This window comes from Lissotriton vulgaris, chromosome 1_1 (assembly GCF_964263255.1).
Source record: "Lissotriton vulgaris chromosome 1_1, aLisVul1.2, whole genome shotgun sequence".
Classification (NCBI taxonomy): domain Eukaryota; kingdom Metazoa; phylum Chordata; class Amphibia; order Caudata; family Salamandridae; genus Lissotriton; species Lissotriton vulgaris.
The window spans coordinates 1560088759-1560109606 of NC_141685.1; the positions used below are offsets into that span (position 1 = coordinate 1560088759).

Genomic DNA, 20848 nt, shown 5'->3' on the forward strand with positions numbered 1-20848 from the left:
CTCTATCTATCGCCCTCACTCTATCTATCGCCCTCACTCTATCTATCGCCCTCACTCTATCTATCGCCCTCACTCTATCTATCGCCCTCACTCTATCTATCGCCCTCACTCTATCTATCGCCCTCACTCTATCTATCGCCCTCACTCTATCTATCGCCCTCACTCTATCTATCGCCCTCACTCTATCTATCTATCGCCCTCACTCTATCTATCTATCGCCCTCACTCTATCTATCTATCGCCCTCACTCTATCTATCTATCGCCCTCACTCTATCTATCTATCGCCCTCACTCTATCTATCTATCGCCCTCACTCTATCTATCTATCGCCCTCACTCTATCTATCGCCCTCACTCTATCTATCGCCCTCACTCTATCTATCGCCCTCACTCTATCTATCGCCCTCACTCTATCTATCGCCCTCACTCTATCTATCGCCCTCACTCTATCTATCGCCCTCACTCTATCTATCGCCCTCACTCTATCTATCGCCCTCACTCTATCTATCGCCCTCACTCTATCTATGGCCCTCACTATCTATCTATGGCCCTCACTCTATCTATCTATCTCCCTCTATCTATCTATCACGCTCCCTCTATCTATCGCCCTCCCTCTATCTATCGCCCTCCCTCTATCTATCTATCGTCCTCCCTCTATCTATCGTCCTCCCTCTATCTATCTATCGTTCTCCCTCTATCTATTGCACTCACTCTATCTATCGTCCTGCCTCTATCTATCACACTCACTCTATCTATCGCATCACCACAGCATCACTCAGTACCACCACAGCATCACTCAGGGGAACCACAACATCACTATGCGATACCACAGCATCCCTGAACACCACAGCATCACTCATCGCCACCACAGCATCAATCTGTGCAACCATTCAACAACAACTGGTTCAAATATGTTCTCTCAATGTTTCAAGCTTTATTACAAATGTCACAAAAATATGTTAATATTTCACTTCTGTTCTTGGATTTTCATCACAATAAAATACACTGAACATAATCTTCACAAAAGTTATTTACAAAAGTTTAAGCTATTGTCATTATAAATTACAATCACTTTTATTTAAGTATTAATTATTTTAAAAAAATGAAAAGCCATAGTTATTTGTAATAGCAATACATCTAAGTCACGTAAATACAACACATATTGCATTACAAATGCTATAGGTGTCACATGTGCAAAAGTTATAACTATTGGCATTGTAAATGACAAAGCTATTAATTTCGCTATTTTCAAAACCAACATGTGAATAAAAAATTTGTCATTTACAATACCAATAGCTCAAACTTTCCTAATGCGAGACCTATTGCATTGCAAATGCTTGTTTGTCTTGTGTTGTTGGGTCAAGGGGGTTTCCATACTCGCAGTACGCTGATCTGGTGTAACTTGCTCTTCTTCTTCCATGTCGGAGTCGGCCTCGGACACGGAGATGTGTTCTTCTTCATTGGCTCCTTGAGCTTGTGTTTCTTCTCGGTCGGAATCTTCGCCGGAGATGTCCAGTACAGAGCCGCCTTGGAGTTGCATCTCATTACGTCAAGCCTAGTGGTCACAAAGCGTCTTCTTTGATCGAAACGATCGGCACACGTCGTAGTCTTTTTCGTCGTGTTGCGGGGACAAACAGAGGTTGCACACTTCGTGCAGGTCGGTGCGCAGAAACTTAGCACGACACCCGGGACAGAGCTTGAATGGAGTCCATTCCATTGTCTGCTAGCGAACCCGGCGCAGGTAGGCCCAACGGCCCTCCACGAGTTTTCAGATCGAATATCTTTGAATCGAAACGATGCGTGGAGAATGAGAAACACGATCGAGAAACAATACCATCGAGGGTAGTGGATTGCGCGTCGAAGGGGACCCGAGAAATGGTACCAAAACGGAGCGCAGCAATTAACATCCAAACCCAATGGCGGAAAAAAAAATCTAACAACGGAGCCAATGCCCATGCACACTATCAACGAAAGGAGGAGTTACCTACCTCATGACTGGAATAGACTTCTTCGAACAAAAACAAAGTGGAAACATCTGGATCTAACACTAGATGGCGGGCTATGCAAAGCATACGATCTAGAGCTCACAAGCCTCGAACAGTAACTTTTTGAAAATGCAAACATGAACAATTGGACTTTCCAGTGAATGATAAATGCATGGAAAGAAGACACCAAAACATGTGCAAGCTCCCTATACACTACTATATGGGAAATGGGAAGCCCAAAAGACCTACCCGTAATAGGTCACCATTTTTGAATGGCCTCATAATTTGTCTTGAGAAGTTGGGAAGTCATCTTGGCATAGTGAAAAATGCTATGAGACAGTACCAAACACTCTGGACATGAATGCCGCACAGACATTTAAGTAAAGTAGCATCAGAAAAACAATACACTAGAATGTTAGAAATGGCTCTTGCTTGTGTAAATATGCCTCTTACTTGTCTTACATATGTACCTGAACTGATACAGAGGTGCTACAGATAGTCTATTTGCTCGCCTGTGTACCTGAACCACAGTCCTGACTAGGAAAATACGCCACAATAATCATTTCTAAACATCAACCTTCTAGACAGTCAGAGATCAAGCGTCCTGAAAAGCAGAGGCTGTGGCGTAGGCACTGGGCCCCCTCAGTCGTGTGAAATGTATAAATGAACCAACAAAGAGCACTAGTCTGCAGTACAACAGAGATCCTGCACAAAACATCTACCAGAGTGGAATATCTGCATGACCAAGGGAAGAGTTGTGCTATGCACAACTTGTCCCCATTTATGTGGATGGATTCTTAAATGTAGCTATCAGACCAAATGGTGCTGAACCTGATGTCTACCATTTGCTTCTCTAACCACCTCAATAGTGTAAAGTCATGTGAAAGTAGTTATTCCGCATCGAACCACCTTAATGCTTCTTCCTCTTCACAAATTGTTTAGCATGTTGACAAAAAAAGTACCCCATTACACTTAGTTTTATGTTCTATGATACTGACAACATAGTCTCAATTAACACCACAGAGTCATTCACCTAGATATTCTGCAGTCATTATCCATAGACAATCTTAATTTATTGTTTTGGCATCCTACCTGATTATATGCGTTATTAGCTTGGGTTTCTCCAGCCATGTTCATTTCATTATTGATATCCAAGGATCTGAAATGTTATGCGATAGTAAATTGGGATTGTGAGACATCTGCATTTTCGATCATGCAAATGAATAAGGGCATTCTGTTTTGCAGTCAAACAAATTCATTAAATAAAAAACAGAAGAATAAGCATTCAAGTCCAAAAGTGTTAAAATAAAATGCAAAAAGCACAAGTTACTACTTGTGTAACAATATATCTGTAAGAGACATTAGTTAGTGATAGATTCCTTATCTTAGAATATCCCCAGGCGTCAGACTGGATCCGGAAATTGTTGCGTAGCAATACCCCTGCGCGTCGGTAGGCGTCGTCTGTGGCTCCGCGTCCGTCGTCGGCATTGTTAGCGCCGGAATGACGTCGTCGGAGTACTTAGACGCCGCCCATGCGCGCTGACGTCAGTTCTGATACACAGCTTTTCCGCGCCAGATACGCATAGCCATGATAGAACCAACACTGGTGCCATGAAACTAGGGCCTTGAAAGGGGGTGACCTTAACCCTAGATATCGGTTTGCAGAACGGGGAGGATGGGTGGGTCGGTAAGGAATCTATCACTAACTAATGTCTCTTACAGATATATCGTTACACAAGTAGTAACATGTGCATCTGAAAGAGACATGTTAGTTATAGATTCCTTACCTTAGAATAGATACCCCAGCAATACCAACCCCGGTGGTGGGTCTGCGAACCAATAATCACACCAGAAAGTCCTGGAGGACGGAACGGCCAAAGAAGCCATCCCTCCGGACTTGACTGTCCAGGCAGTAGTGTCTTGCGAACGTGTGCAGCGAGGCCCACGTAGCTGCCTGGCAAATGTCCTGTAAGGGGACTCCTCGGCCCAAGGCAGTTGTTGTTGCCGTGGCTCAAGTGGAATGAGCCCGCAATCCAGCAGGGGGCTCCTTTTTGGCCATGGAGTAACATCCCTGAATACACAAGATGAACCACCGCGAAATGGTCCACTTGTGTACCGCCTTTCCCTTCTTCGCGCCCACGGGACCAACAAAGAGTTGGTCATCCACCCGGAACTGGCGTGTGCGATCTAGGTAATAAGAGAGCGCACATTTTGGGTCCAGACGGTGGAGCCTCTCTTCCTCTTTCGAGGAATGCGGAGGCGGAAAGAAGGTGGGCAAGGTAATGGACTGCCGGATGTGGAAGGCCGTGACAACCTTGGGCAGAAAGGAAGGTCTTGTCCGCAACACAACCTTGTCCGGATGAACAGAGAGGAAAGGTGGAGTAGAAGAAAGAGCCTGGAGCTCACTCACTCTCCTGGCAGAGGTGATGGCAACCAGGAAAGCAGTCTTCAGGGTAAGAAGACGGAGAGGACAGTTATGGAGCGGCTCAAAGGGAGCACACATTACATAAGTGAGTACAGGATTCAAGTCCCACTGGGGCATCACGAAGGGAACAGGAGGGAACATGTGTGTGATGCCCTTCACACATCTATTTACAATGGGGGACTTGAATAAGGAAGGCTAATCAGGTAGCCGTAAGAAGGCAAGGTAAAGAAGGAAGAGTAGAACTTCAGAAAGGGGTGCAGAGAGAGGGTCCACAGCCTTTCCTGTGCACCATGCCACAAATCTGTTCCACCTGCAGGCGTATACCGAATTTGTGGAGGGACGCCTGGCTGCCAGAATGATATCAAAGACTTCGGGAGGCAAGTCAAATGGCCTCAACTGCCGCCGCTCAATCTCCAAGCTTGTAGGTGGAGACTGGACAGGTTCGGGTGCAGGACCGTCCCCTGCTGCTGCGACAGAAGGTCCTCCCGAAGAGGCAGACGAATCGGGGGAATCGACTGGCATGCTGAGTAGCTCGGGATACCAGTATCTTCGTGCCCAGTCCGGAGCCACAAGGATAATCTGGGCCCGGTCGCGCCTGATCTTCTTCAGCACTCTGGGCAGAAGTGGTATACGCGGAAAGGCGTACAATAGACCGCAACTCCACTCGCGACGAAAAGCGTCTCCGAGCGAGTGCCGCCTTGGAAATTCCAACGCGCAGAACTGATGACATTGCGCGGTCTCTTCTGTGGCGAATAGATCTAACCAAGGCTCTCCCCATTGCTGAAAGAGGCCTTGCGCCACGTCCGAGTTCAGACGCCATTCGTGATCCATCATGCACCGACGGCTGAGTTTGTCCGCCCTGGCATTCAGAGAGCCTGCCAGGTGTTGAACCACCAGGGTCACGCCCTGATGTTCCAGCCACTGCCAGAGGCGCAGAGCCTCCTGGCATAGAGTCCACGACACCACCCCGCCCTGTTTGTTGCAGTACCACATGTCGGTGGTGTTGTCCGTGAACACCTGCACTACACTCCCCCGGACAGAGGGGAGGAATGCCTTCAGTGCTAGACGACACGCCTGCAGCTCCAAAAGGTTGATAGGGAGCCCGGACTCCGCCGGAGACCAGAGGCCTCCGATCTCCGCCTCTCCCATGTGGCCTCCCCAGCCCTGGAGGGACGCGTCCGTCACAACCACGTGCTCCGGGTGGGGTAGGGAGAGGGATCTGCCGCTGACCCAATCGCGGTCCGTGAGCCACCACTGCAGTTGTCTCGCAGTGCCCTCAGAGATCAAGACATGATCGGACAGGTTGCCCTGATGCGGGGCCCACTGAAACTTCAGATCCCACTGCAGAGCCCGCATCCGCCACCGGGCGTGATGCACCAGAAGGATGCAGGAGGCCATCAGCCCCAGAAGTCGCAGCGTCAACCTGACCGAGACTCGGGATAAAGGCTGAAAGATGGGAATCAGAGCCTGTATATCCCAAACCCGCTGTTCGGGAGGGTAAACCCGAAACTGCGCCGAGTCGAGAACCGCTCCGATGAAGAGGAGCTTCAAAGAGGGACACAGGTGCGACTTCGGCACATTGATGGAGAACCCCAGCAAATGCAGGAGGTCGGCCATAGTCTGGAGATGGCTGACGACTGTCTGGGGCGAGCCCGCCTTCAACAACCAGTCGTCTAGGTAGGGGAAGACTGACACCCCTAACCTGCGCAGATGAGCTGCGACCACCGCCATCACCTTCGTGAACACCCGTGGGGCGCTGGTAAGGCCAAAGGAGAGCACGGTAAACTGAAAGTGCTCTTGGCCTACCGTGAACCGCAGGTAACGCCGGTGGGCCGGCAGGACGGGGATGTGGAAATAAGCGTCCTGCAAGTCCAACGCAACCAGCCAGTCTTCTGGGTCCAGGGCAGCTAGGACCTGAGCCAAAGTCAGCATCTTGAACTTCTCCTTCCGGAGGAAGCCGTTGACATTCCGCAGGTCCAAGATAGGGCGTAGGCCCCCTTTGCCCTTCTTGGGTACCAGAAAGTATTGGGAGTAACATCCACACCCTACTTCTGGCCCAGGAACGCGCTCAATGGCCCCCAAGAGGGCTGTGACTTCCTCTTGCAGAAGTTGCAAGTGATCCCCCGACACGCAGTGGCATTGCGGTGGCATGGATGGAGGGGTCGCCTCGAAGGGGAGGGAGTAGCCCCTTCAGACGATCTGCAGCACCCACCTGTCCGATGTGATAGTGCGCCAGTGGGAGAGGTGATGGCGAACCCTGCCTCCCACAGGCGTCTCATGGGCCTGAAAACTCGGACTAGGAAGGTTTTGAGGCGGGTACTGTGGAGGGAGGTGTGGACTGGCCTCGCCGTTGTCCCCGACCGCCGCCACAGCGGTTTCCACAGCTGCCACCGCGCTGTTGAACATTCTGAGGCGCGTGGCTGGCAGCACATGTGGGGGCGCCCCTTACGTGGCCACGAAAGGAGCGAAAGGCACCCGTTTGCAGGCGTGGGGCCGAGAGGCCCAAGGACTTGGCCGTAGCCCTGGAGTCCTTAAAACGTTCCAGCGCATGGTCTGCCTTGTCGCCGAAGAGGCGACGGCCATCGAACAGCATGTCCAGCAGTGTGGCCTGAACATCGGCCGAGAAGTTGGCGGACCTCAACCAGGCGTTGCGTCGAACTGCCACCGTCGTTGCCATTGCCCTGCCCAGTGAGTCTGTGGTATCCAGCCCACACCTGATGGAATAGCGCGCTGCATCTCGGCCCTATGCAAGGGTTTGGGCCAGTTTAGCCCGGACCTCCTCTGGGCATTGTGGCAGCACCTCCGCAACCGTGTCCAACAGAGTGTGGGTGTAGTGGCCCAAAAGACAGGCGGTGTTCACAGACCGCAGCCCTAAGCTCACAGACGAGAACACCTTCTTCCCGAACTGTTCATATCTCTTGGAATCCCTGTCGGGCGGGGCCGACGGGAACGCGGTCTGGGAATTGGAGGCCTGGATGACCAGGCTCTCGGGGGTGGGATGGGTGGACAAAAAGCAAGGGTCGCCCGGGGCGGGCGGTAGCGTCTGGCCACGTTCCTATCCACAGGCGGACCCGTGGCGGGCTTGGACCAAGTGCCCACAAGAATGTCACATAAGGCCTCAGAGAACGGCTGCAGAGGCTCCCTGGAGCTTGACTGCGGTTTGAGGACCTCAGTGAGGAGGTTAGTCATCACGCAGCGACGGGGAGCTCAAGGTTTAGGGCCTTGGCCGCCCTCGTCAACACCAGGCTATATGTAGACCCCTCCTCCGAAGCCACGGTCGGAGGGGAGACAAATCCAGTGTTTGGCGAAGTGTCAATACCACTGGCTTCCCCAAGCTCATATGTCCAGTCCTGTTGAGACTGGCACTCCAGTGCCAGAGGGTCCTCAAACCCCTCCCAATCTTCCTCGTCACCCGTTTCCTGTAAAACAGGATTAGTAGACGAGGCCTCCTCATGGAAATAAAAATCTCCAAAGGCCGTCTGAAGCGGCGCCCAGCGGTGCCGTTCTGGCGCCAGAGTCGGACCGCAGGAAGCATTGGGGACGGCGTCCACAGTGGGCGCCGGGGGCGACACCCGTTGGGCCGGCGCCGGTGAGGTCGTGAGGTCGACCGGCGACGACCCGGATCCGGAAGCGCATCCAGTGAGGTCCTGCGGTGCCGGGACCGAAGTCGCCGGCAGCGTCGGGCCGAAGCACCCGACGGCGTCGGGGCTGAAGCGCCCGACCCACTAGGGCCTTCAGCCAGGACCGTTGGGCCCGAGGCGCCACGGAACTCGACTGAGGAGGGAGGGACCTCATGGCCATGAGGTACCGCTCGATCTCCTCCGGCGTCGCGCCATGCCCAGGGACCCGAAGGTGTCGGGCAGGCGGCGACGCTTGTGACTCCCGCGGAGCCGCGTGGGCGGTGTCGCCCGAGCCCCCGGCCGCATCGTGCGAGTGTCAGGGTGGGTCGGAGGAACGATGACGTCTCTCCGACCTCTCATGCTCCTTACCTTAGGACTTGGAGCATGACGACCGGTGTCCACTCCCGGAGCTGCGATGACTCCAACCCCGTGACCTGTCCCTCGACCTCCCGTGGGACCGGGACCTGGAGTGGCGCGGGGCCGACTGCCGGAGCTCGAGCCACTACGGGAACGCTCCCCCCTAGCCTTCGACGTCAGGGCCCGGCAGTCGGAGCAGGTGCGGTCGTCATGATCGAGGCCTAAGCACTTCAGGCACCGGCGATGGGGATCCGTGACCAACATCAGTCGGTCGCACTTCGAGCAGGGCTTGAACCCGGGCATCCCTACCGGCACTGATAGAGTCGAAGACTCGAAGAAAGAAATGATCAAAAGATCAAAAAAGGTTAGTCAAAAAGTGACTAGGGGTAGAGCTTCTCCGGATCTGCGCTAGCTGGCGCGGAAAAAAGAAGAACTGACGTCAGCGCGCATGGGCGGCATCTAAGTACTCCGACGACGTCATTCCGGCGCTAACGACGCAGACGACGGACGCGGAACCGCAGACGATGCCTACCGACGCGCAGGGGTATTGCTACGCAAAAATTTCCGGATCCAATCTGATGCCTGGGGATATTCTAAGGTAAGGAATCTATCACTAACGTGTCTCTTTCAGATCCTTTGTATATAGCAAGATTTCAGAGATGCTGCTAACAAACTCTAGAAGACAAAGTAACATTTATGATGCTGCTCATTCATCACATTTACTCTTTGTGCTATAATAATTTGGGTATAGCTATTTGCTCACAAATTGGTTTCAGATAACAAGAACTACGCAACCTACCTTTTTGAAGTTAAAGGTGTACAAAAAACACCAGCTGGTGAAGTATTTTGAAGGTCATATATATGTTTCATACGAAATGAAATACTTGCCCATAGATCAATTGATATTCCATAAAGGGAACCCTTTATAAAACAGGATAATTTTTTTAGGTCTGGATAAAAACAGCTTTAGCTGTCTGAACACTTCACATCATAAAGTCTTCAAAAAGTAGCATAAGAAAAATACAGAGAGTGAAAAAGAGGGATTAAGGTTAGCCCTTTTCTGCCATTGGCTTTTATGTTTTTTTCAAAGTTTGCCTCACTGACCTTCCAGGTCACCCTAAACGCTTGGGAGCTCCCCAACATTCAGCCCTCTGACAGCCTGGACATTCCAGAGCCCTATAAACACATTGGAGATCCCCCAATAAGACAATTGCCTCCCTACTCACTGGGCACAACTATGAGTGATATTGAGGAGTCATATAAGGAAGAAGATAGCATGACCTATCTACCCATAGGCGATAGCTTTTTTGAGGTGATGGATGCCTTACTTTTGAATGAGGTGACGCAGGAGGTAGCACCCCTAGAGCAGAAACAATTAAGTACGGTTGAACGGTACTTTAAACCCCTCCCTTCGAAGAAAGACACTTTGGGGACCTCGCTCCCATTACCTCTGGGGCCGGCTAGCTGTCGGGTGACGGATATCAAGCGCAAACTGGACCAAGCTCCCAGCGTCGACCGGGATGCATTTGCATATTTAAAACCAGTCTTTATGGACCAGTCCCAATCTCTGCCTACATACCCTATACTAGTGCCCACACCAGGTCCTTAAGACCACCAACCTAGCTATGTAGAACCCCTTCCTAGAACACCTACTCCCTAGACAAGATTGACTCTCCCTCGGGTTCTGATGAGGACCCTGTTATGGGCTCTCGACCATGGTGTCCCTCGCCTCCCCCTAAGCCGCCCACTGGTGAGGCTCCAGGGAATGTTACCCCCAAAGAGACAACATTAGATATGCTGGACCCTGATTAATTACTGCATCCCAGCTCTTTTGGAGTGGTTCCCTGCCAACAAGGTGGAGGCTTATTCAGCTACAAGATTGCACAAATCTTAAGACAAGTCAGTAGCCCCCTACGAGCGGAATGCCCCCACCCATCTCTGGGCGATAAGGTGGCGCTGACATCCGAAATCGATAACCGCATGGCCACTTGTCTGGCAAAGTATATTAAAAACCAAAAGAAAGGCATCGATCGGTCCTGGTGGGTGTGCCAGGATAAACTCCTGGGCCTCGCTGGCCCACTGACACTAATCCTGGATATGGTGTCCGGTATCCTAATATCTTCTAGGATGCTATCAGGATTGGCCCAAAGGGCTATTATTTTTCTGGCCAACGCAAAATGCACCATCTCGAATGGCAGGTGCAGATCACTGCTTATAACAATTGACCCCCAGGTTGGCGAAACTCGCCACATTGGAGGCGGGTCCAATAGTGTATGGGGGCTATTTGGAGACCCGTTTATCCAGGAACTAGGGAAATTCATGGCAACCTTCAACTCTCTGGACAAGACTCGGACCTCTATTAAAAGGATCTTTAAGCCTGGGTTTACATCGGGGCTGGTCAAGCCAGGGGTCCCTCAGCCGGCCATACAAAGGCTCCCGGCACAGGCTACGGCGGTGGTCAGGGACATTGGCAGGATTCCCCCCGCCCCAGCAATTTCTACCCCACCAAAAGGTACCTCCTGATATAGGGGTTCCAGAGGCAGCTGCAGAGGCGGTGGTAACCATGAATCCTCTCAAGGTGAGTGCGAATGTGTTTACGTGCCAACGCTTGGGGGGGCGACTGAAAAAATGTATGCCCAACTGGGAAATTATCACCTCAGACTTATTGATTCTTCAAACCGTGCAGTGTTTCCATATAGAATTCTACGATTCACCTTTCCATCAGGCCTAGGCCTACCCCGCTGGCATTCGGGACAGCAGATGCCGTGCTGGTGGACGCAAAGGTGGCAGACCTGCTCACCAAAGACGCGATTGGGGAAACCTCGCCTCATCCCTCCGGTTTCCTCAGCAATCTCTTTGTTGTAGCACCCTGTCCTCAACTAAAGGAGTTCAAATAATGGTTGGTGTTCCGACACTTCAAAATGGATGATATTCTCCTCCTCGGAGACCTCCTCCAACTCAAGGACTGGATACATCACCATCCCTATTTTCCAGCCACATTGCCATTTCCTCCAATTCCAATGATGGGGGCAGATCTTCGAGTTCATGACCCTCCCTTTTGGATTATCGCCCGCCCCTTACTATACACCAAGGTGATGCGCACTGTGGTCGAGTAACTGCAGAACCAATGGCATATGGCTTACTGAATACTTGGACGACATCATCCTCCTAGACCAGTGTCCACAGGCTCTCGCTGTACACCTCCATATGGCAATCTCCCTTTTGGAGTACCTGGGTTTCATTATCAACCCAACAAAGTCGGTACTGGTTCCCACACAAACTCTGGTGTTTTTTTGGATTTGTGGTGGACTCTGTTCAAGTCACTCTCAGCCTTTCCTCTTGGAAAGGTCAACAAGATCAGGCACAAACTAAGACAGATGGTATTCAAGCCGTCCACCTCTCTCAAGACAACTTCCTGTCAATCCAGGCCATATTCCGGGCCCCTTCACTATTGGGCACTCCAATGACTCACAGCCTTCTATCTTCAGAGGGGATTTACGTATTCTCAAGTAGTCCCTCTGTCAGAGGAGGACAAGAAACAACTTCAAAGGCAGTTAGCCCATGTGGAAGCAGGGAACGTTAGGGCGATAGTCGTCTCTCTTCCAGACAAAAAGATAGAGTCCTATGCCAGCGGCATGGGTTGGGGCATCAGGTGTCGGCTATTCTCCACAGCAGGACAATGGTCATCTCACAAAAAGTCCCTTCACATCAACTGCCTAGAGCTTCTGGCAGGGTTGTTAGCGGTCAGATGTTGGACCAAGGTTTTGGCACAATACGGCGTTCTACTGAAAATTGACAATGTAGCGGCGGTGAGCTACATCAACCACTTGGGGGGCACAAGATCCAAAGCCCTCTCGGATATGGCCAGAAACATCTGGGAATATTGTCTCAAACACCATATTTCCATAACGGCAGGACATCTCCTAGGGAAATCCAATCAAGTAGCCGACTGACAATCTCGTCATCTTTGAAATATGAGCCTTTGGAAACCGAACTCAGCAGTCTTCCAGGCTCTACAAGCCAGATGGGGTTTGTTCTCAGCAGACCTCTTTGCAGCTCGACTGGACCACCAGTTACCCAGATACTTAAGCTAGAGATCAGAACATGAAGCGACAGCAACCAATGCTTTTCTCCAGGATTGTCATCAGGAGACAGGGTACGCATTTCACCCATTTGGCGCCCAGGTGTGGAAACAACAGGTGGACCTGGTGGTAGCGACACCAGTTTGGATATCGCAAGTTTGGTATCTGGTTCTTCTGGAGCTTTCTTTGGATTATCCAAGCTGTCTAGCCCTACTTTCAAATCTGCTTCACGATCCAGAGGGGAATCGCCATCTTAAGATCCTGGAAGGGTCTCTACATCTTATGGTGTGGAAGATTCGGTCTTAAGTTTTGTACCATGATGACTATCACTCTGTTTACTATAGGACTTATCCACTCTATGTCATCTGACTTCACCAGTTCAATAGTTTTACCAGATATCTGTCTCTTTCTCTAGGAAATGATTTGTCTAAACAAAATTGAGTGAGTCAGTGACCGGCTTGAGTCACAGAAAGAAAGAGTAGGCAGCAAAAGGGACAACAGACTATAAATGGGTCCCACCCCACCCAGGCTTCATGGGAAATGAAGTCCTGTTCTAAGGTTTTGAAAATGGCTGCTGAAAAATAAAGTGAAAAAAGCTAAGGCATAATCCTTGCCTCCATGTATGTCCTTAATAGAACTGAAACTTTGTGTTATGATAACTGGGAAAGGTTCCATTCTGAGCAGTTCCCAGTCAACAGTGAAAAGCATGGATGCCATTTCTGGAGTATACCAGAAGTAACTGTCTCCAGAATCAAGGTGGTAATCCCTAACTCAACAAACTCTTTACAGCTGGAAAAGATTTGAAAGAAGCACAAAATGGTGTCACACATTCAGTTTGCCCTGTGCGGGCAGCCCTCTGAAGAAGGGAAATGGGATCCCATGGACCTCAACAGACATCAACCTATCTGTGGGTTCAGTCACTTACTGCACTTGCTTGCAGGGGGATGTTGGTTCCCCTCAAAATTGCACACCTGGTGCTGCCTGGAACATGAAAGATGGACCGGCTGCTACAATTAGAAGGTCCTTCTTTCACAAATGGGCTGCACCCAGGGCATTGGACATTCATGTCTGCCCTTGGGGCAGAACATTATCAGTAACAGGGCTAGTTAAAGGTGCACCACAGCATAAACAGGCACTGTACAGACTTACTCTAATAAAGCCCGAGGACTGCATTGTGGGCTCTCAAGAAAGTGTGGCTTAAATGCAACTGTATTCCCGTCCTCTTTTTGCTGGAAAGAATACCTGCATTTTTTGCTAGATGAGGACTATTTTCAAATTTTAATAATGATTGTTAGGGGTCAATATTGTATTCTCCATAATATTTGGGATTTTTTTAGAATAAACTAACACTTTGACGTGATGTCACATCTAAGTAATGGGAGCGCTCCATGGGCATATGACATTGAATTAAGATTTAAATGTCTCTTATTTGTATGTGTATGGTTTTTCAAATTTGTCTCCAAATGTGTAATTGAAGTATGCGGTATTTGTGGTAAAAATATCAAATTCAAGTGAATTAAAGGAAGTTCATTCATTTGGCACCAGTAATAGGTGTTAGTTAAGTATACATGACTAATGGTGGACTGGAGGTATTATTTGCTTTTCGTATTGTAATGATTGGCCCCACACCTCTAGTGCTACTCTAATGGACATACCCCTTATTATCTGCAAAGTGTTGCATGAGTACCAAACCACCAAAATATTCTTGTAAAATAATCATTATTGCAGGGGGCTCCAATGTGTTAATTGGATCACCAAAGCTTCATTTAAATAGGGGTATATCAGCCTACCTGTTAAATAGTTAACCTTTCATTTTATTGTGGGTCCATTAGCTAACATACCAGAACAAACTTGAATCAGGTCATTCACCTGGAGAGATATGTCTGAACTAAGACACAGATTCACTAAAGTAGAAATAAATGACTATCAACTTTGAATCCAGGTTCTATAACTGGAGCATTAAAGAATAATCTGAATATGACAAATCAATCTGCTTACGCAAATAGCATGTACAAACAGTTTTACATGGAGAAGTATTATTGAAACATTCAAAGGCCAACATGATCCACAAGGGCTGCAGGTTAAGAATACTCTGGTGCTATTCAGTGACGAATATAAAAGTGATTTTAGTATGGATTTGTATGAAATGCTCAAGAGACTGGCTGTTTGTAACAATTAAAATGGCTGAGCTATTGAGCAGAAAGTAGCTTCAGGCCATTAAGGCACTGGAGGAGGAGATTATGATCAATCGGACTATTGCAGATGCCTAATACTCAAGCTTAAAAACATAAGAAGAAAGTCGAGAACGATACAGAGATTTACAAGCTGGGGAATACTTGCCCTTATCTGGAAGCCGATTTATATACAAAACTGAGAGCAACAGGGCTTTGACTCAATTTCAAGGAAGAAGTAAGAGGATATTTATCAGTTTCTCAGAATGTTCTTCATCGGACTCCACTCCTCAAATAGCAGTACTAAACAAGGCAGATGAGGAGCACACTTCACCTCTTTTTAGAACGAGGAGGCACAACGGATTGAGGTTGTGGAATCACCACATGATGTTCCCATTTAATGTAAAATGCAGATACATGAAGAGATTTTCGACCAATTGTCCCTCAGGGATGCTCACTATGATGTCTTGCTGGCAATCTGGAACGTTATGCCGCCCGGCCCCCGGGATACGGGCTGAATGTCTGTGTATACTCTATGTTTACTCGATCCATGCGGGGGGACACCGTGAGTGTGCTGGTTGATTTATTGTATGCAATGGTTTCTAATTCTGCAATAAAAACAAATTTAAAAAAAAAACAAAAAAATGATGTTCCCATTTAATAATAACTGGCCAAAATCCGCATTGACACCAATAAAATGGATAGGGGTGTCTTTTTTCATTTCCAACCAGTGAAACCTCAAGTACAACTTTACTTTTAGCCAGTTGTTCAGAATAAGGAGATACAGTAGACGAAAAGATGATTACTTCACTAAACAGTGGCCATCTCAAGGGGTTATTGAAAAGAGCTTGGTATCTGCCTAAACAGAGCTTACTGACCATCAATATGAACGAAAGGGCCAAAGCACTAGTCTGTGTAACAAAGTTCAATAATGTCACAAAGCACATCAAAATGTTCACATCAAGGAACTGCCAAATTCTAAATACCCATGTAAGAGCCTCAGGCTAAGAAAACGAGTTACTTATCTGTAACTCCAATTACCTGGTACTGGTATCTTTCATAGATTAACATGCTTGAATCGTTCCCAGTCTTCGAAGTGGGAGTCCCCTGGTACATTATAAAGCAGTATATAGTTGTATCATGGACTATAATAGAAATAGAAGGTCAGTTCAGTAGCCTATCAAGGTCTTTTAATAGGGGGGAGAGCATTCGCATAAATCCCGGGCCATCTTATCAAAAGGGCATTTCCCCCTTGATCCTAGAAATGGCGTAAAAGCGGCATTTGCGGTTCGTGGTGAAAAGGTCTAGATGTAGTTTGCCCCAAAGGTGAAAAAATGTGTCCAACTCCTGTTGATCTAGCTCCCATTCGTGGCAACTTTCTAAGGATCTGCTGAGTGTAGCCACTAGATTATTGCTTGTTCCTGCAACATTCTCTGCCTTGAGGATGATGTTGTGAGGTGTCAGACACTGCCAAAGATCATGCGCTTCTAAGGAAAGAGCCAGAGATCATGTTCCTCCTTGCTTGTTCACGTTATGCATGCTGGCCGTGTTGTCTATACATACCAGCACTGATGATCCGTGTTTGCGAGGCAGAAAAGCTTGAAGAGTGAGAGGAAGATGACCTTGAGCTCTAGACGGTTTATATTCATGGACGTTTGGGATGCAGACCATTTGCCCTGTATTTGTAGATCCAGAATGTCCAACCTAACCTTCAAGGGAGGCATCCGTAGTTATGAAGTCTGGTATCAATGACAGAAATGTGAAGCCTTTGGAGATGAGTGATATGTGGTCCACCAGTTCAGAGCTTGGACCATCTCTGGGGTTATTTTTATTCGGTTGTCAAAAGACTTCTCTGTTTGTAGCCATTGACGTGACTCTTCCTGCAAAGGTCTCGTCTTCAGGCGAGCTAGGGGCACAAGATTGATCGCAGATGACATAATCCCTAGAAATGATTTGTAATAAAGCACTGAAGCAGACCTTCTTTGAAACGTTTTAGAGCTAATTGCATTTGCTTGTGCTGTCTTTCCAAGAACAGAAAGGCCTTGCCTTGCGCGCTATCCAGAGTAGAGCCTAGAAAGGTGATCGGTTGATGTGGGACAGGAGAGGACTTTTGAAGGTTTAATCTGAGGCCTAACTTGTGAATAAGGGTAATGCAGTCCTGAGTGGCCTTGGCAGCTTGCATGATTGTCTGTGCTGATAGGAGCCAGTCGTCCTCATAGGGAAACACTTTGTGACCATGCTTCCTAAGAAAAGCTGCAACTGGAGACAGGAATTTAAGAACATTCGAGGGGCACATTTGAGGCCAAATGGTAAGACATTGATAGGGGAGGCCAGAAACTGTGGAGTTCAGGTACTTCCGATGCCTGGGGTGACTGGGAATGTAAAAATATGCATCCTGAAAATTGAGAGTAGTCATGTAATCCCCATGGTTTAAGAGATGCAGCATGTCCGCTAAAGTGACCATAAAGGAAGGATTGCTTCGTTAGGATTTTGTTTATTGCGCTTAGATCCAGAATGGGTCTGCACTGCCCTGATTTGTTCTTGACAAGTAAAATACAAGAGTAGAAGCCCGTGTTTCTCTGATTGAAAGGTACTTGCTCGATTGCACCCTTGGCCAGCATGATGACAGCCTCTGCTTGTAATAAGTGAAAATGATGGCAGAGGGATGCGGACCCCTTGGAGGGTTGTTTGGAGGGGTTTGTATGAACTCCAGGCTATGACCATAGGTTAGCAGATCTAGTACCCACTTGTCCTTTGTAATGTCTCTGCATTGGGGCAGATAGTTGGAGATATTCGCACCCAAAGGGACCGGTGAAGGGGTAGGAGCTGACATCAGATTGAGGTCACTGTTTGAGCGTGATGTCTCTGGGCTGGGCAGGCTGTTTGTGCCTAGGTACTTGTCTTGTGTAGGCCATTACAAAGCAATGGGGTAACCCATGGTAAACCAAAGGACCTGGGTACAGTTTAATACAGAAAACAAGATGGTCCTAATGGTCATATCTTAGTCAGATACCAATGCACATTACATCGGGGGTAAAAAAGAAAAACAAAAACATAATTATAGTGATCATATCATTATTTGTTAAATTTATGGTTTAAAGACAATAATGTATACATCCATTAAAACAAGTTCTGTAGGTTGCTCAATGACAGTGCATAGAGAAGTGTTTAGTTTAGGGTCCTTATGCGCAAGGTGAGATAGACGCAGCAACAATCTAGAAGAAAAATAGTTCTATTTTTTGAAAAAACACTGTCTAATGTGGCTCCAAGTCAAAGACTAGAGTAGTTGGCCCGTTTTGAAAGGGATATTCTTTTTAACTTTTATTGTTTGGGTCCATTTTTGATGGGGTGGTGATCAAGGTTTCCAAATCCACACTCCCCGGAGAAATGAGCAAAATCAATCCAGGCCAAGATATTGGGCAAGTGGATGTTTCGACAGGACTGTAGTTGGAGGGTTAAGTAAAGCCTCAGCATGTGGGTCTTCATCAGAACAATAAGAATGTGGTAAGGCAACCTATTGTTGGGGGTGGGGGGGTGGGGGGGTGGGGGGGGGGGGGAATTCCGGTCCCCAATGAAATCCTCTTCAGGCCCGAACCGGGGTTCGAGGTCCACAAAGTAAAGGTTTCACTGCTGTAGCGTTAATCCATGAATGATATGGTCTAAATCATTAAATTCAATACGGAAGGGGTCTAATATTAGACCTTACAGATGTTGCAGTCCCCACACCGTCTCTTAAATCCAATAAAGATATTTTCCAATCCTTAAATGCAGTATTGGAGAATAATAGACATTACCAAGGAGATGATGTATTCCTCGGCGGAAGCCGAAACTGCTCACAGCCGTGCCCTCCAAGAAAGAAAACAGTACTGTCCTCTCTGTGACTAAGATCTGAATATGATCATTTGTCTCGAGTAGGCGGCATTAGGTGGAGGTTGGTATTGCTGTTGCTGATAGAGAGGTCTATGTTGCGCCTGATAGGGTTGGTATTGTTGATATCATTGATGGGTTCCTCTGTATGAAGAAAACTCCCTGCCTTGAGCCCCCCCCCCCCCCCAAGGGAAATTTATGATAATGTAATGGGCCGAGGGATTTGGCGGTGTCTGTATCAGTTTTGATGGCAAGCAAAGCGTCATCAATTAGCTTTCCCAAAAATGTATCACCATCGTATGGCTTAGCCAGGATCTTAGATGGGACCTCTGGTCTGAATGATGTTGATTTCAACCAACCCTGCTGCCGCAAAAAAGCCATTCCAACTAGCTGACAGAAACCAGTGGAAGCAATAACGATTGCAGAATTTATAGTTTTGGAAGATATGCATTCCCCTTCCTACTGTATTTTTCTAGTCTCTGACTTCTGGTCTTCAAGCACAAGATCCAATAATGCGCCTATATCGGACAACATTTGTCTATCATAGCGGCCTACATGGCTAAAGAATTAGCCATACGAATAGAAAGGGCAGGCATTGTGGAGAAACGTTTCCTGATGTTATCCAATCGTCTGCACTCCTTGTCAGGAGGGGCAGAGATAGGAGTAGTAGGTTTCTTGGAACAACATTGTTCCAACCATTTGTCCACATTGCAATGCCCCTTTTACCCGGTGGCAGACCAAATCACCGAAGCAGGAATACCGTATGTTTTCATTAAACTGCAGATCTCTGCCAAAACATAAGGTGGAAATTTCGTTTCTACTAGAAGATTGTTCGCCGGACGCAGTATTCCTATCTGAAACATGGCTGACACCCGATTCTGACCCGGCTGTTGTAACCTCCCTCCCCTCGGGCTTTCAAATCATCCGACAAGATCATTCGGAGGGTAGAGGTGGAGGGTTAGCAATTATATTCAAAGAACAATATCACTGTAGACTTATCCCTGAAACTATCCCAGACTGTGAGAGCCTCGCTTTCTCGCTGGAGTTCTCCCCTAACCATTGCTTTTCGGGCACATTGATATACCGTCCACCTGGTCCCCCTAAACAATTTCACAATCTCTTATCAGTAATTATGGCGCCACACGTTAGCACTTCCGCCAACTATACCGTGTTAGGTGACCTCAATTTTCATTTCGATTCTCCGCTGGATTCTCTGGCTATCACGTTAGCCGATGACCTGGCTGCGTTGCAACTTAGCCAACGAGTAAAAGCATCGACCCATGTGAAGGGTCACCTGTTAGACCCAGTGTTCAGTAACTGCGAGGACCTTGTGGTTGGGTTTCCGCTCCCCCTCCCGTGGACTGACCACTTTTTGGTGCCCTTTACTTGGTCTACTCAGAAATACGAACCGGTAAAACCATCGATAAGACTTGCCAGATCCTGGGCACGGATACCCACAGAGGAATGGAAAAACGTACTTATGAAAGAACCTCCCCCTAACAACGAGGATCCTTGTTTGGCCAACCAGGCCTATGAAAACTGGATCCTGCACTCTCTCGAATCCATCCTCCCCCTCAAGAAATCAACGGTAAAACGCCTCCATAAAACAGCACCGTGGTTTTCGGAGGCACTTGGGAACAAAAAGCGCCAATGCCGGCAAATCGAAAGAAAATGGCGCTTAGACTACTCCATGGAGGAAAAGACTCGATATCGAGAGGAGATAAAAGCATATAAAAGGGAACTAAAAGCCGCCCAAGCAGTGTACTTCTCTGACAAGATCTTAGCTGCAAAATCCAAACCTAGAGAAATTTTTCAAACCCTGCATAAACTTACAAAACTCCCGTCGCCAATTGCGTTGAAGGAAAAGTCTGTTTCCCAGTGCAATGATTTGGCTGAATTTTTTTCAGCAAAAGTAAATAAAATATATGCCTCCTTTCCCTGCACTCTCACTCCCACCCCTCCGCTAATTCAGGATAAAATCAAGACCTTAAACTTCGCTTCAGCCCCTCCACCTCTGCTCAGTCACTTTCCTTGCATGGATCTCGAAGTATTGGATCCATGGCTCGGAAAGTAAAATCCGGATCTCCATCTGATCCGGCACCCCCTGAGGCCATGATGCTGGTCTTTCAGACTGTCCTACCGATCATTAGGAACCTGCTAAATGCCTCCATTGCCTCGGGCATTGTCCCTTCTGCTTGGAAACGGGCAATGGTCCGAGCGCTGATAAAAAAGCCCAATCTGGAACCATCGGATTTTGGGAACTATCGTCCGATCTCCCTGCTTCCCTGGGTGAGTAAGATCGTGGAGAGGTATGTCAATCTCCAGCTGGTCAGCTTCCTTGAG

General features: G+C 48.1%; 1 protein-coding gene across 1 annotated transcript in view; it reads right to left on the reverse strand.

The window, feature by feature from the left end:
- The window catches only part of SCYL2 (SCY1 like pseudokinase 2), a 392954-nt gene that overhangs the window by 97057 nt on the left and 275049 nt on the right, over positions 1 to 20848 (reverse strand). The window contains exon 15 of the mRNA XM_086918030.1: positions 3076 to 3142. Coding sequence (XP_086774156.1) covers positions 3076 to 3142 — 67 coding nt within the window. The remainder of the gene's footprint in view (positions 1 to 3075; positions 3143 to 20848) is intronic.